General features: G+C 43.0%; 1 protein-coding gene across 1 annotated transcript in view; it reads left to right on the top strand.

Annotated features, from left to right (window-relative positions):
• The window catches only part of LOC149309127 (trafficking kinesin-binding protein 1-like), a 40,170-nt gene extending 30,603 nt beyond the window's left edge, over positions 1-9,567 (top strand). The window contains exons 12-15 of the mRNA XM_089531841.1: positions 171-469; positions 1,356-1,574; positions 2,598-2,700; positions 7,347-9,567. Of these exons, the coding sequence (XP_089387967.1) occupies positions 171-469; positions 1,356-1,574; positions 2,598-2,700; positions 7,347-7,833 (1,108 nt within the window). The 3' untranslated portion in view covers positions 7,834-9,567. The remainder of the gene's footprint in view (positions 1-170; positions 470-1,355; positions 1,575-2,597; positions 2,701-7,346) is intronic.
• The last annotated feature ends 6,259 nt before the right edge of the window (positions 9,568-15,826 follow it).

The following is a 15,826-nucleotide window of genomic DNA, read 5'->3' as shown; positions in this document are numbered from 1 at the left end:
CCAAAATGAACTTTATTATTCATGTCCATTGCTTGCTGCCTTCCTGATCCCTTCTCCTCCCCATCTCATTTGTGATTGTAAGTTCTTTAGGGCAGGGATATGAGAAGTCAAGACCATTGGTGGTAGTGCTATGAGAATTGATGTAAACACCTCTACCTGTTCTGTTTCAGCCGGGGTGAAGTTGGTACACCAGGGACACCTGGCCGGCATGACTTGGAAGCTGCTCTCCAGTGCTTATCTGCTCGCCAGGAAAAGCACAGCACTGATCGTTCATTCTTTGAGGTGGAGCGTGAACGCAAGCTGAGGCGGCTGGCTCGGGATGCGGAGGACTCCAGTGGGTTTCTCACACCCAATGAGAGCATCACCTCCACTGGCACCAACTATTCAGGCAGCTCTGGTGGATCTGGCTTCTCTTTGGGCTCTTTCTCTTACTTCCCTGATAAGCTTCAAATCATCAAGCCTCTGGAAGGTAAGTGGTAAAGGGGAACTGAGAGCCATGAGGCTTGCTTGTAGCACAGCTATGATCTCTAGATGTCTCACCACCATATAGTTCAGAAACCTCTGCCCTCCTGTTTCTATCCAACGGCCTTTTCACACTGAACAATTATATTCCTATGATTCCATTTTAACTATCATGGTTGCATCCTAAGAAATCCTGGACTTGGTATTTTGATGAGGCACTGAATTTTCCTGCCTGAGAATTCTAAATGCCTCTCCCTAGACTTCAAATCCTGACAGCAACAACAACAGGGATATTTAAATATATATTTATGTTGTGTTGTTGTTGGTGTGTGTGTCTTGGTGACCCTAAAGTGAAACTATCATGAAGTTTTTGGGGCTGAGAGTGTTACTCGCCCAAGGTCACCCAGTTGGTTTCCATGGCTGAGCGGGAAACCAACCCTGATCTCCAGAGTGGTAGTTGAATGCTGAAACCACTATGTCACCTTTTTATATCCCACCGTTTTTCTAGTTTGAGACTCAAGATGGCTTAGAATAGCTTTTTTTTAAAAAAAATCTAGTTTAAAATGCACAAAATACAAAAATTAAAAGGAGATTAAACTGTTAAAAGTAATCCAGAGGATGCAGCCGTAGCAGTTAAAGTAGAATCAAAGTGCTGTAATTGCAGTTATTCATCAGGTCTGCTACAGGTTGTCCATCCACATTTTTGACAGAACTTGAAAAAGTTTGGACTACAGTTCCCAACTAACTTTATTGGCTGGGGACTTTGAGAACTGTAATGCATAAAGGTAGTATTCCCCAGTTTTGCATGTTTTTTGTTTGTTTGTTTGTTTTGGACAACATAGTTCGATATGATACTAGCAATGTCAAGGAGACTTCTGTCATTTCTCTCTTAGGCTCTATGACCCTCCATCACTGGCAGCAGTTAGCCCGGCCTCACCTGGCAGGAATCCTGGACCCTCGGCCTGGCGTGCTTACCAAAGATTTTCGGCAGCTTGACACAGACCTGGAGGAAGTCTACAGCCTTAATGACCTGGAGGAAGATGATGTGGATGTGAGCACTTTCTCTGCTCTTGCTACCTCGACACCTGCCAAAGCCAAGGAAAGGCCCAGTGGTGAGTAGCTTGATGGATGTGTATTTTCTATGGATGTGGGAAGAGGAAGCAACATTTTGGGAGGGCAAGACATATCCTGTTTATGGTTATGTTCAAGTTTTCATTATTGAAACTTACAATATTGCTGCTATTTTTAAAAATATCTCTCAGCTTTAAGCCATCCTGGCTAATGACTGTTGATCAGATCTATCCTCAATATTTTTCATTATTACATTGAAACTGGTGGCCATTATTGCATCTTTCCTTTAGTGGCCATCATTCCCTGCCAGTCCTGTCAAAATGAGTTGGAAGAACAGAAAAAAATGCTGCAGGGGAGGTCTAACCTCAGTACTTCTCCTATAAATACTCTGCAAACATAAGCAACCTGATGCCTTCCCAGTATTTGGAGTACATCTCCTATACTTCCTCACCATTGGCCTTGATGACTGGGGCTTATGGGGATTATAATGGAATCTGGAGAGCTTGAGGTTCCTATCCCTTTATGTGTTAACTGGCAGTACTACTGGAATTGTCAGTAAAACAGGGCCTCAAAACTATTACAGTTCGAGGGTCCATAAGGTACTTCCTTGAGCTAGCATGGTGTAGTGGTTTGAGCGTTGGACTATGACTCTGGAGGCCAGGGTTTGAATCCCTGCTTGGCCATGGAACCCCACTGGATGATCTGGAGCAAGTCATATTCTCAGCTTCAGAGGATGGAAAACCCCTCTAAAGAATCTTGCTAAGATTACCATAGGGTTGCCATAGGTTGGAAAGGACTTGAAAGCACAACAACAACAACAACAACAACAACAACAACAACGTATTTCCTTATGACAGCAGCTTACAATCAAGGAAATGTCTCCATCACCTCAAAAGAAACAGAAGAGTTGGTGGGATGGGTTAAAGAAAGTATAATTCCCTCATTGTCAAAAACTTCCCCTCCATATCCTGTCTTAGATATCCAGGTATCTGTCTCTCTGCCCATCTCCATGTTCCCCACCCACTCACCCGCTCATTAACCCTTCATTTTCCTGTCGGTTTCAGTCTTTCAATCCGTTAACAATCTGCCCCAGACCCCGCCTACTTTCACCATCACCACCTGTTGCATCTTGCATCCTAGCAACGAGGTCACCATGGTGACACCCAGGTAAGCATCCTGTGGTCCTTTCCTCTTGCTTTCCATCCTGGCTTCTGCTTCCCCCATCACTGCCATAGGAGGACTCCCCCTTGCATATCTGTGTGTCTGTGTGGCATTGTTTAACCTGTTTCCTTGCATCCTCCCTTCTCCCTATTTTGACTCTTGAATTTTAGGCACGGCTGCTCCCAGTATGGCCTTCTCCTGCAGCCCCTGGCACATTGATGGGGGCTCTGAAGTAAGACATCCCTCCCTGTCTCTCTTCTCCACTCTATCCTGTTTGGGGAGAGCTGGGCAGGATCACAGCCATCTCCTACTCAAATCTTCCTGAGCCCTGCTGGCTGAAGGAAAGGGGAGCTCATAGCCACTGAATGACAGCTATGGGGAAAGTAGGGCCTTATCCTGAAAATGGAAATGGCAAGAAACAGAAGTTGTCACTCCCTCAGTGCATTGGTAAATTTACCCAAAAATAAGTGCTGGGGCTCAAGCCTGTCTGAGAAATTTATGCTGCTAGAAGAGCCCCAAGCTGTGAAGGATATTTATACAGTCAGCCCTTCACATTTGCAGCTTTCACTTTTGCAGATTTGATTATTTGCTGATTTGGTTAATATGTTCTCTCTAGGAATCTCTAAGTGCAACTCTGTTGGAAATTGACCAAACAGTTGCACTGGAGGACTTAGGGATTACTAGAGAAAATACTTCTGTAGGCATTTGTAGGTTCTCCAGCAGGATTTTGTGGTCAATCTCTGGCAGATGTTGACCACAGAGTTACACTGGAAGAAATAGAGATTGTTAGAGAGATGTTCTCTCAGGCAAAAACATAGTGGGTTTTTTTTTTAATTTGTGTTTTTTTCCACTTTCATGGGGGTCTTGTGCCCCTACCCCAACAAATGTGAAGGGCTAACTTTATTTGATGAAGGAAAGAAACTGCATATGCTCAGAGGCACTTCTGTTTTATGCCTCTTGCAGTTCAGCTGCCATCTCCCAGCATGATTAAGCCCTGAGCAAATGAAATAATCTGCTTGGCACCTTCCCATTAATCATTGTACCAATATGGGAAGCCAAACTGGCACAGATAAGATGGTCCTGCCTTCCATCGACATAGATTTTCCATGTGCCTGTTGAAATCTTTTCACTGAGCCCTTAGGTCAGTCTGCAGTGGCCTCCCCTTGTCCCCTGGTTCCTCAGCCAGTATGTTCTTTTCACTAAGGAAGGAAAGTGGGAAGTGGGAATCAGAGGTTGAATGAGCTGCAACTTAAAGGAATTCTAATCAAACTTTTATTTCCTTCCATTACCCTGTTCATTATTTCCATCCATTATTCAAATATACTATCCCTCAACAGCACTTTTATATCTTAACTTTTTAAATTATTTTTTTAAAAAATATAGAAAAGTGTTACTCAAGAATAATCAATATATATTTATTTATATTTTATACTTTATGAATTTTTAAGCTTTATATTCCAGTTTATATCTTTATATATTCCTGTAAATAAATAAATGAAATGAATGACTCAAGAATAATGGATTTAGGGCCTATCTTGAGGATTCCAGATGGCTAATGGTAATATGGAGAGACAGTGTAGTGTAATGGTTTGAGTGTTAGACGAGGAACCCATTCACACCACACAGTTATAGTGCTATGATTCTACTTTAACTGTCAAGGCAACATCCTATAGAATCCTGGGGTTTGCAATGGGGAGAGCCATTTGCAATTCTCAGGCAGAGAGTTTCAGCATTTCTCCAAACTGCAAGCCCCATGGCAGTTAAATTAAAACATATAAAAGTGTAGTATGAAGGGCCCTAGGATTATGGTAGATCAGAATTCAAATTATCTACTCAGCTGTGAAAACCCACGGAATGACTTTGGGCAAGTCGTATGCTCTGAGTCTTAGAGCAGTGGTTCCCAACCTGTGGGTCGGGACCTCTTTGAGGGTTGAACTTTCATGGGGGTTACCTAAGACCATCAGAAAACACATATTTGCATGTAGCAATGAAAATAATTTTATGGTTGGGGGTCACCATAACATGAGGAATTGTCTTAAAGGATGCATAACATCAGAAGGACAGATAATGTAAACGGAAGGAGGAAAGCAGTAATTTCAAAAATAGTAGCCTTATTAGAGAGGGGGAAATATGTTTATTAATTATTATTGAATGCCTCAAGTATATTCCATTCACATACTGGACACTTTGATTCGTATAATACGTAAACCACAGAAGTGATACCTTTGGTTATTTTAAAATTAAGAATCCTAAAGCATGAAACAATTATTTTTTAAAAAAAAATCTGAGAAGCAGGAAATTTTGAACCATAGAATCATAAAATTGGAAGAACCCACAAGTGCCATCCAGTCTAACCCTCTGACATGCAGGAATACAGTCAAAGCTTTCCTGACAGACAGCCATCCAGCCTTTGTTTAAAATCCTCCACTCTGCTACACTCTGAGGTAGCATATTACAGCGCATTACGTCTCTTACATTTCCTTTCCTGTAGCTTGCTCCATCTTCAAAATGACATCCTTTCAAATATTTAAACATATTCATGATAAATGAAATTCTTACATATTTTGTATTGAAACGTAAATCCTCATCTCCCTTCCTCTTCGCCAAACTCTTTCATATTACAGACCTTGATGGTGGGAATATGCAGCTACATTCAACCTCTTTGGGAAAATCACAGATTCTAACTCACTAACCTTTTCTCAGTTCAGACTTTACTGCTAACCCATTTGCTTTTCTTCAGCATAACTAGCACTAATACAGCGATGTTGGCTTGCTAGAAAGGTGCCCCCCAAATCCTCCTGAATATATGGATGTGCCAGGGGAAAGAGGAGGGGGAAATGAACATCTAACAATCTGGATAAGTTAACGATTGTTTCATTTAATGAGAGCTCTTTTGTCTTTGACTCCCTCATTTTGGTACTTCATTTTCAAATGGTACCAAGGCACTGTATGTCTAGTCCTGTTCACTGAGAACAGCTTTAGGTATTAAAAAACTGGGAGACATGGCATGGGCTCTTTAGCATTTGTGCCTGTCTATGTTCCATAGCAAACCTAAGAGAATATTGTGTGCAGGAGGGAGCTTCTAGTTGGCCCTCCTTGCTCCACATTGTGCAGCAGTCCAGTCCCACCACAGACTGTAATGGCATTTAAGGCAGTGTATGAATTTTTGGGAGTCATGCTAAATGCATATGCAGAGTGATAATACCAATAGCATTTACATCTCTATGTCACTTAATAGTGAACATAGCACTCTCTAAGCAGTTTACAATGTTTAAACCAATTGCCCCCAACAAGCTGGGTACTCATTTTACTAACCTATGAAAGGATGGAAGGCTGAGTCAACCTTGGAGCCCTGGGACTGAAATTACAACATTGTGGTGGCAGTACCACCATTTAACTACAACACCACCTGGACTCCTTTTAAGGCATACAAGGTTATAATATATTATTTCTTTAGATGATATTGGACAGCACCTTAGGTATGGCTGGTGGGAGTTGCAGTTGAACAATAATTGGAGGGCCCACCTGTTTGCCATTGCCTGTAAGAGGTAGCCATGGCAGTTAAAGTGGTGTCAAACTGCATTAATTCTGCAGTGTAGATCTGGGTCCTAATGGGTCAGATCAATCTGTCCTTCACTCTGCCAGTCTTAATAGCACCCACAGTGAGCTTTCCAGGGCTGCCATGCTGCATGTTAATTTTTGGTATGGTTCTTTCTCTTGGGCTGGTAGTGACCTATCCTGTGGCCTGCCTTCAGTATTCTTGTTCATCTGGGTAGGAACAAGCCATAGGTCTTTTTACTCTACGCAGTTATAGCAACATGATTCCACTTCAGTGACCATGGCTACTGTGCCATCATGGAGTTTGTACTTTAGGGAGGAACTAGAGCTCTCTGGCTGAAAATTTTGTATGCTCCTTCCTAAACTGCAGGCAACAGGATCCGACAGGAGGTTGCCATGGCAGTTAAAGTGGAATCATAGTGCTATAATTGTGTGGTATGAAAGGGCCACACGATCTATTCAGGGGCAAGCCTAAAAAGTATTGACAGTTGAACAGGAAGAAGAAATGGTGGTATGGATGGGGATGAAAACAAAGCTGTATTCCTATGAAAAGTTGCCCCTCAGGAAAGCTGAGGCTTCCTTGGATTTGCCTTTACTTCTATAAGTTCTGAATTGGAACTAAAGTGGAACAGCTTTCCTCTATTTCAGCCAACATAACCATGCTTCCCACATTCTTAAATACTGAGGAACGCAGTATTTCCAAGGCTTCCCACACAAATGTTGTAGTTTCTGCCAAGGCCAGCTCAAGAGATTGGTCTGGACCACATTGCTGGTTCAGTGACCAAGCTTTTTGGACTACAGCTCACAGAATCGCCAAATGTCCATGCTGGCTGGGCTCTTCTAGCACCTGTATCCCAAAGGGATAACATTTCCAAGCTCTGTTGAGTGGAACCACACTTTGAGGGAGACAAAAACCAGGTTAGAATGGAAATTAATCCAGAGCCAACCCATGCTGAGTTGGTTCAGGTTGCCCTGCAGTCTGACATCTAATGCAGATGCAGCTATGTTTGTCTCCAATTACATCTTGGACTGATTTTTTCCCCTTCTCCCTTTTTTATGTTTGTGTGTCTTGATGTTTGTCTCCTTCTCCTCAGTCTTTATAATACAGTTGTGCCCTCTTGTGGGCCCTGTGAGGGGCTGAGCCCCCCTCTCCCTCCCCAACTCCCCCTGCAGGAACAGCACAGCCAGGAGGAGGACGAAGAGGGGCAGCAACGGTGGCAGCAGTTGGCTTATTCCCCTCTTGGACTGGTTTCTCTATTGACAGCACGAGGCATTTCTGCATGGGGCAGAGCAGAGGGAGCCTTGCCCCACTTTGCTGGAGGCTTGAATGCCCCTTACTGGCTATCTCCTTCCTTGGCACCCTTGTGGCGCTGCCGTTGGGACGGCTTGGCGGAGTGGGCCTTAGGGGCACGTCAGTTGCAGCAGAGGAAACCTGAAAAGGGCCGGAACAGTATCTTCAGCTTGAACCTGGTGGAGAAACTGCAGCAGCTGGGGCTGGACAAGGTGGTGGCAAGAGGGGAAGCCACCTATGTGACCTCTCAGCTGCAGGGGCTTCACCAGAGGAAGAGGTGCCTCTCCTGACTCCACAGGCTCCGTTGCACTCAAATGGCAAGGCACCAGTGAGAAGGATGGAGATCCACCTGAGCTGCTTCCTGAACAGTTGGACAAAGCCAACCATGTGGCTGAAGCCCTGGACTAGTGTTTTTAGGGAACACTGAGGAATGGGGTGGAAGAGAGGCTGTACCTGTGATGATATCTTCTCTCCCACCTCCTGTGGATGAGGATAGAGAGGGAGTCTTCATGTTGATGTTTGCATGCCAAACCTTCAAATACATTTTCATGGCCTCCTTTTATCCCTCCATCCAAAGAACTCTGGGAGTTCTGGTTTTGTGATCCCTGCCACACCCCTGAAATAGGTTTGAAGCATTTTTCCAAAACTACATTTTCCAGACTTCCTTGGAAAGGCTTGGCCAGAGCAGGAGAAGATAAGATTGTGAAACCACATTTTAAAACTGATACATTGAGTGATTTCCCCCCACCCTTTCCTTTGGGATGTCTTCTTCTTACATAATACATTTGAGACAGGTGATAATGTGACTGCAGAGGAAGGGGAAGATGCAAACTCAGTTGTCCCACAACCTGGTGGCAAGGAGTAAACTGAACTTTGGAACCCCCTGCTTGAGTGTAGGTTGGCATGAAGACCAAGAAGCATAAGTTGTTTTAAGTTCACACAGGCTCATAATTTAGGAAACCAGGCCTCCCACCCTTTATATTCATTACATCCTTTGTTAAATCCCATAAGAAATGTACTCTTGTTCAGGAAAGCCTCATTATGTGTGTGTGCATGTGCATAGAGTTTGGTCTCTTGCACTTAAAAGACTAGTGAGATAGGCAGGATTTGGGTAGGAGAATGATTTCATGTGAATGATAGTGGAGAGGGTTGTTTTTATTCATTATAGTTTTCTTAGCCTTTTGGCAAATACAATAGATGTGTTCTGTTCAGGGCAAGGTCTTCAAAGATGCCATGTTCAATTTTTTTGAGAAAAGCAGACCAAGTAGGCTGCCTGGGCTCTGTTGGAGTCCATATGACACTTCTTAACCAAATTAGAGTCCTTTCCTTTCTCTCATGGTAAGTGACCAAGAATTGGATTCACTCCAGAGCAGAAGAATCTTCCTTCATGAAATGTACTTCTCCCCCCCCCCTATTCTGCTTGAGAATTTTCCTGCACTTTATTCCTATCCTTGTCTACCTATACCTGAATCTGTGTGTTTCTCCTATGCTGAAGATACCCTTAAGTCAGAGCTTAGAAAAATTATTATTTGGAAGGTGGGGACTATATTTCCCAAAAGCTCCTAATGGTCATGTGGCCTTTCTGGCTGGGGTTGCCTAGGGACTGTAATCTAAATATTAACCAGCAACAACCATAACCCCAAGGTAAGATCTGGCTCTAGGCTATGTTCTTCCCAACTTTTTTCTACTATCAGTTTTCACGCTCTCAGGCTTTGGGACCAAATGGATGACTGGCTTCCAGGGATGTTCAGTTTTCCATATGAAAGGATGCCTGCATTTTTCATTTATAAATGTTAAATTAAAATATTGCTCCCTGCTCCCTGTGGGCGTGCTTGGATCTCCACTCCTCACATGCTTGTGTATGTGTGTAGCACAAATAGTCATTTGCACACCTGCTCCCCAAGCCAGGCCCCTATTCTTCTTTGGATCACCAATGTTGGCACTCCCATATTCATGTTCTCTTCCTGTGTCTGCTTTGGTGGAAATAAACAGTGGTGTTGCTGTTGCCCTGAACTTTGTCTCTTGCCTTTTTGCCAAAGTAGATAATCTTTTCTTCCCTCTCCCTCCTCTTTTTCAGATGTTCTTAGTTCAATTTGTCTTCAGCAGAGTCATGTAGTAAAGATGTTTGTGGGTTTAAGGCATTCCAGGCTGTAGGCTGAGGTCAATGGACACTTATCCAGGGAACCCAGTTTGTCTGGTTTCTTCCCTAGATGGAGTTCAAATGCAGTACAAAGAAGAGAAACGTGTTGCCGTAGAGATGTGTAGGTGCTAAAGCGGATCCATCATTTAGCTGTTATGCTCCTATTTCACACACGACTATGATCAAATAGAAAGCAGAACAGGTTTATGCTTAATCCAAGGGAAGGAACTCTGGCCTGAATCAAATTATTAGTTCCAGCTAGAGTAGACTCATAGAATCAGTATGTCTTATAAAAGTGATGACTTTATGTTCCCACTGGTTCCGCAGTAGTTGGGACTAACACTTGGCTCAAACTCTTTGGCCCGCCCTCCAAATGTTTCAGATTACAACTCCTATAATGCTTTACTATTAGCTGTTCTGGGTGGAGCAGATGTCAGTTGTAGGCCAAAATTGGAGAGCAAACTTTCAAGTGGATGAAATTGTCCTCAATTACTCTGTTTTACTTACAGTGGATCCTTGTTATATGCTGGGGGTTGGTTCCAAGATTCCCCGTGGATAACAAAATCCGTGGATGCTCAAGTCCCATTAATTATGACATAGCAAAATGGTGTCCCTTATAAAAAATGGAAAATCAAGGTTTGATATTTGAATTTATACTTTTTTGGAACATTTTCAAACCATGGATGTTTGAATCCATGTATAAAAAATCTGTGTATAAGAAGGGCCGATTGTATAATTTTGAGCCAACATGGTGAAGTGCTTTGAGTGTTGGACTGCAACTCCGGAGACCAGGGTTTGAATCCCCATTCAACCATGGAAATCCACTGGGTGACCTTGGGTAAGTCACACACTCTCAGTCTCAGAAGGAGGCAAAGGCACACCACCTCTGTACAAATTTTGCCAAGAAAGTCCCTTGTCAGAAATGACTTGAAGGCACACAACAACAAAGAAGTATGGTATTTTACAAGTACATACAAGAGGACTGATCACTGCCCAAGTTCTCCCTCTTTGATATACAGAGTTGTATCCACTCCTGGTGTCACCTGGTGTGTGTGTGTGGGGGGGGGGGGCTGCCAGGAGAGGCAGTGGTGATGGCAGAGGCCAAAAGGGTGTACTTGCCTCTTCTCATTCATCATGGCAGCCTTATTGAGGACAGAGCTGGTACTATGGTGAAGGCTGGAGAAGTGTGCTCACTGTTTTTCTTTGCCATGGTAGCAGCCTCCTCCTGAGCAGGGATCCACCACAGCACCTTGGAGGGTGATGCTCACCTTCTTCCTTCACCATAGCATTGGCCTCCTCCCTTCTTACCCCACAGTGGGAAGAAGGCCCAACCAGGTGTCACCCAGTGTGGGCTGCACACACACCCCCCATGACACCGCAGTTGATACTGAAGAAAGTGATCCAACAACATCCTCAGAGTTTGAAAATTGCGTTAGAGCACTGGGCATGGCGCTTTGGAAAATATATGGGGATGGGTCTCTACCTAAGGCACTTACAATCTAAAAGAGGACAGGAAAAACAGTAAAATGGAAGGAATGTTGTGGCCTGGAAGTGTGCAAGAAGTAAAGCCAGATCTACAGCAGAGAAATGAAGATCATATAGGGAGGTTGACAGTCCTTCAGTTGCAGAGTGAGGAAATCCAGGATTAGACCTTCTCTGTGAGCAAGCACCATGTAGTGCATTGAGTGCTAGAGTACGACTCCAGGAGACCAGGATTAAAATCCCTGCTCCATCATGGAAATCTCTGCATGATCTTGGGCAAGTCACACTCTTGATCTTAGAGGACGAAGGTGACAAACCTCTTCTGACCAAATTGTGCCAAGAAAACCCTTTGACTGCCTTAGAGCAGCAGTTCCCAACCTGTGCTCCAAGGAGCCCTTAGGTCTCTGCATGCACTTCCCAGGTGCTCTACAGCCACTCCAGGAAAATAAAAGAAATAAAAATTGAATGACATTAAGGAATAAGAAACAAAAATTAGAACCAAAATAAGACGACTAGAAATTACATTCTGAACAGAAATTTGCCAAGTTGAAAAGGGCTCTGCAATTCAAATAGCTTGAGAACCCTTGCCTCAAAGGGACCATAAGTCAAATAAATGATCAAGGGACTTGATCAACAAGAGACTATCTCCAGTAGATGGTTCTCCCATGTCTGTTTAAAGCAACTATAACTCTATTAGAGTGATTGGTTTAATTGCTGAATGTGTGGAACTAAAGCCACATGAAAACTGGGGAGTTTATCACACAGAGGGTGAATTGGTAAAATTCCGTGCAGAAACAGGATTTTAAAATCCAGGTGTTTGTCAGATGCATTGACGTGAAAGAGAAATAACATGAAAATAATCTGAACTAAACTGAAAGCTTTGTATTTTCAGAATTTCGTGGAAGTAAAAAGGAGCTAGTTTTGATGACTCTGCGTTATTTTTGCATTATTTCTCTTTCAGGCAAATGTTGTCTGAAAAACATCCCAAAAATGCGAGTTCTTTCAACTTTCTGTTCAGGTTAACCTCGAACATCCTCTGAAAAACAACCCACAAATGCCAGTTGTTTTCAGTTTAAATTTACTTTCTGCAGAGGATTTGTCCCATGTGATAAACTCCTGAGGGTCTTGAGAGATCTGAAGCAAAAGGCAGTTGTAACGTGTTAGCTGCAGCACTGGCACTAGTATTTCCTATGAAGACTGCAATGCAATGGAAATAAATGTGGCTGTGTGAGATTTACTGACCACCTGGCAGCAAAGGAAGTGTGTTGTCCTCAAGTGCTAAAGGAGAAGGGAGCAGCATATATATTTGGTATTATCAACCTTCAGGAATCGTGGAGGAGTTGTGAAATGTATCCAGCAGGCGGCAATAGAGTTCTTGTTCGCTCTCTCCAAAGTACATATTGTGGTGGTGATACATTTATTAAATCAACTAAAAGAGGTAAAATTCATCAAGTTGCAGTGATATATTCAAGTCTTTTACTGCTGGGGTTCAGTAAATAGAAAACTGAGAAGACGTGCACAAAGTTAGGTAAAAAAATTATTGGGGAGAAACAGCAAATGCATTAGGCAATGTGTTAGCCTTGAACTGGAAGGATCTTTGTAAAGCTTTGCAAAAGCTTTAGAAGGCTCCTCCAATGTGCAGCAAAGACTGGGCTGCTGAATAGACCTCAAACCCCACATCTCCAGCCCATTGCCAAATGTGTTTGCTGTTTCTGGATGAAGTTAGACCAGCAAATCAGTTGCTAAAAGTATATACAAGTGTCTAGTCAAGTCAGCATGTCATATATTGTCAAGCTGAGTCATTGAAATGATTTGCGACTCAAGTCCGAGTCAATTGACTCAAGTCTACATCAATGTCAAGTTGGCCTTTGAAGTGCATAGTTTTCTTTATCAGGTGAAGATCTTTTTAAAAAAACATATAGGAAGAAGATGATGACAGCGTTGGAGTCACAGAGTCTACATTTTCCTCTGAGATGTTATTCAGGAAGGGTCAGCGTTCCTGAAAAAGTTATTCTGCACACTTCCATGGCTGTATGTAAATTGACTGGGAACAAAGACTTTTTTTAAAAAAGGCAAAGAAGCTTTGCCTCCATTTGAAGTTACAAAGCACACACATATATCTAACACTGAGAACTGGGTCTGTCTTGAGTACAAAGCATCTCTCTCTCTCAATCTCTCTCTCTCTCTCTCTCTCTCTAACACACACACACACACACAGAGAGAGAGAGAGAGAGGTCTAACTATGCAACTCTAGACTCTCTTCACTAGGAGTGTGTGTTTCTTGTAGTGCAATAGGTAGGGCAAAAAGAGGCTTTAATTGTACCAACTTTCTACCTAAAAAGCAGAATCGGCAAGTTTTTAAAATGTGAACTGTGATTGCTAACTCAACCACCAGATGACGGCAGAGCTTCAAAGCAGGGAAGCTCAAGGCTGCATGACTCAAGCTGGACTCCAAGCCTCCAATACCTCCTGTGACTTTAGTCTTTATTTATTCCTCCACATACTGAAGAAACCAGTGAAGAGAACAATCTTGAACCCATGCAGTGGCCTAGATGAACAGTTTGCAACCCCTCCTTTTTCCATGCTACAAAGCATTTGCACCTTTTGCTAATTCTCCCTTAGATCTGTCAGGTTCAATTGATAGTTCCAACTCAAGTAAATGTATTGAATCAGTGGGATTTACATAAATGTTGCCTTACCATTCAGCAGTTCAGTCACTGGGAATCTCCATTATTTGGATCAACAATGGTCTGATGATGGCATACTCAGACTAGCTAAGCATGAGTAACTCAGCACAGGGGCAAGTGGAAGACATTTGCAGATCATTGGGCACTGCCCTAGCTCTTTATACTTAGCATATATGTGTAGTGAAGGTGAGTTGCAAACACAGTTCAAATGCTGGAAGTAACATCTGCATACCCTTCAACTGGGACCCATATGGCCAAGCAACATCAGAGTATGGCCAAGATGACAAAAATTATTAATGAGGAAGAACACACAAGCTAGGAGATGTTACAATAGTTTGCTTTTGCTTCAACCAACTGGGAAGAAACTGGGACATTTTAAAAGCAGCTGAAAAAATGGGGTGACAGAAAGTTAATTTGGACTGTCTCTGATAAGTGACCCTAATACACTTACATTTTTGTGTAAATCACAGTGATTTTCAGGTTCCACAGCATTGGATTAGATGCTTAGGAGCAACTGTATCAAAGTGCATTTAATTCAGCAGCAGAAACTTAAACTCATGGATCAGCAATTTATGAAGTTTTTGAACAATGTGAAGCCTGTTGTTAGTCTCAGTCTGAATATAGCCACTGAATCAATAACATTTGCAAAAGCGTTAGTTTGCCAAGTTCCCATTTAATTAACTAGGCCAGCTCCAGTTGGGACAAGCAATATGATTTAGGCCAGGAGTGGGCAAAGTGTGACCATCCAGAGGTTGAAAGACTGTAACTCCCATCATTCCTCACATAGATTATGTTGGCTAGAGATCACCAGAGTTGTGGTTCAAAAACACCCGGGGGGTGGGGGGGGAGGCTGCACTGATTTAGGCTTTGTTTCAGAGTGTGGTCTCAGTCTGGCTCCTGTATTTTGGACTAAACTGCCAGTTCTGAACCATCTTCAAAGGAAGCCCCATGTAGAAAATGTTGCCTTAATCTACATGAAAAGTTGCCAAAATATTAATTACTGTTTAATTTCTAAAACAACATCCTGCCCAGAAAAGGTTGCAGGCAGCCAGCATGACAGCCTAAAATTGGCAAAAGATACTTAATGCCAATGAAGCTAATGCAAAAACTAGGACCCCTGATGCAAAAACTGGACAGGGCCTGGCACCGTGTAAACCTGCATATATATATAGCTAAAATCCTACATATTCATGTAGCTCTGCACACCAGCAGCTGTCATGATTTGGGAGGCACACCTGCTGCTCTCATGTACTGAGGAAGGCAATTCATACCATAGAGAAGCTGCTGGTTTGTGCTTGGGAGGGAAGAAAAGAGGGTGCACTCTGAAAAGGGGAAGGACACCTACATTTCCCTCCCCCTAGGAACCTTCATCTTCATTCTTTGAATCACTTCTTTCCCCTTCCCTCTAACAAGAAAGAACACCAGCCATTCCCAAGGTAGCAGCTGGTAAGCAGTGTGAGGTTTAGGATGTAACAAGGGCAAAGGAATAGTCCATCCAAAAGGGGCATGCACACATAAGCTTCACTTACACACAACTGTCACTAGCAGGATGCTGGCCATTGTTGTACTGCAGCTCCCAGCAGCCCTATCCAAAGTTGAAGAATGCTGGAAGTTATAATCCAGCAACACCTAGAGGTCCACAAATTGTCTATTCCTGATCTAGGAAAACCTCCAACCCCACTTAGGCACATAACTGATGTTTCAGAAGCAGTGCTATCCCACCAAGATGATTGATGGTTAAACATCAACATCCCAAACAGGACACTAATCCGTAGAACCTCTGCTTTGGCAAGGTTGAGTTTGTTGTTAACTGGCCCTCATCCAGCTTCTTTAATGGTTCTAGGCACCAATTTAGCACACCAACTACTTCGCTTGATACACAGAGAGACCTCCTTGAGTCCCAGTCATCAATAGCCTTGCTGAGGTCTTGCAGACTCAGGAGATCTTAGGCCCTTATCACATGAGCAAAATTTC

This window comes from Sceloporus occidentalis, unplaced genomic scaffold (assembly GCF_023333645.1).
Source record: "Sceloporus occidentalis isolate IW3139 unplaced genomic scaffold, rSceOcc1.0.p SCAF_7, whole genome shotgun sequence".
Classification (NCBI taxonomy): Eukaryota; Metazoa; Chordata; class Lepidosauria; order Squamata; family Phrynosomatidae; genus Sceloporus; species Sceloporus occidentalis.
The sequence above is the reverse complement of the archived record's forward strand: the minus strand, read 5'-3'. Positions and strand labels throughout refer to the sequence as shown.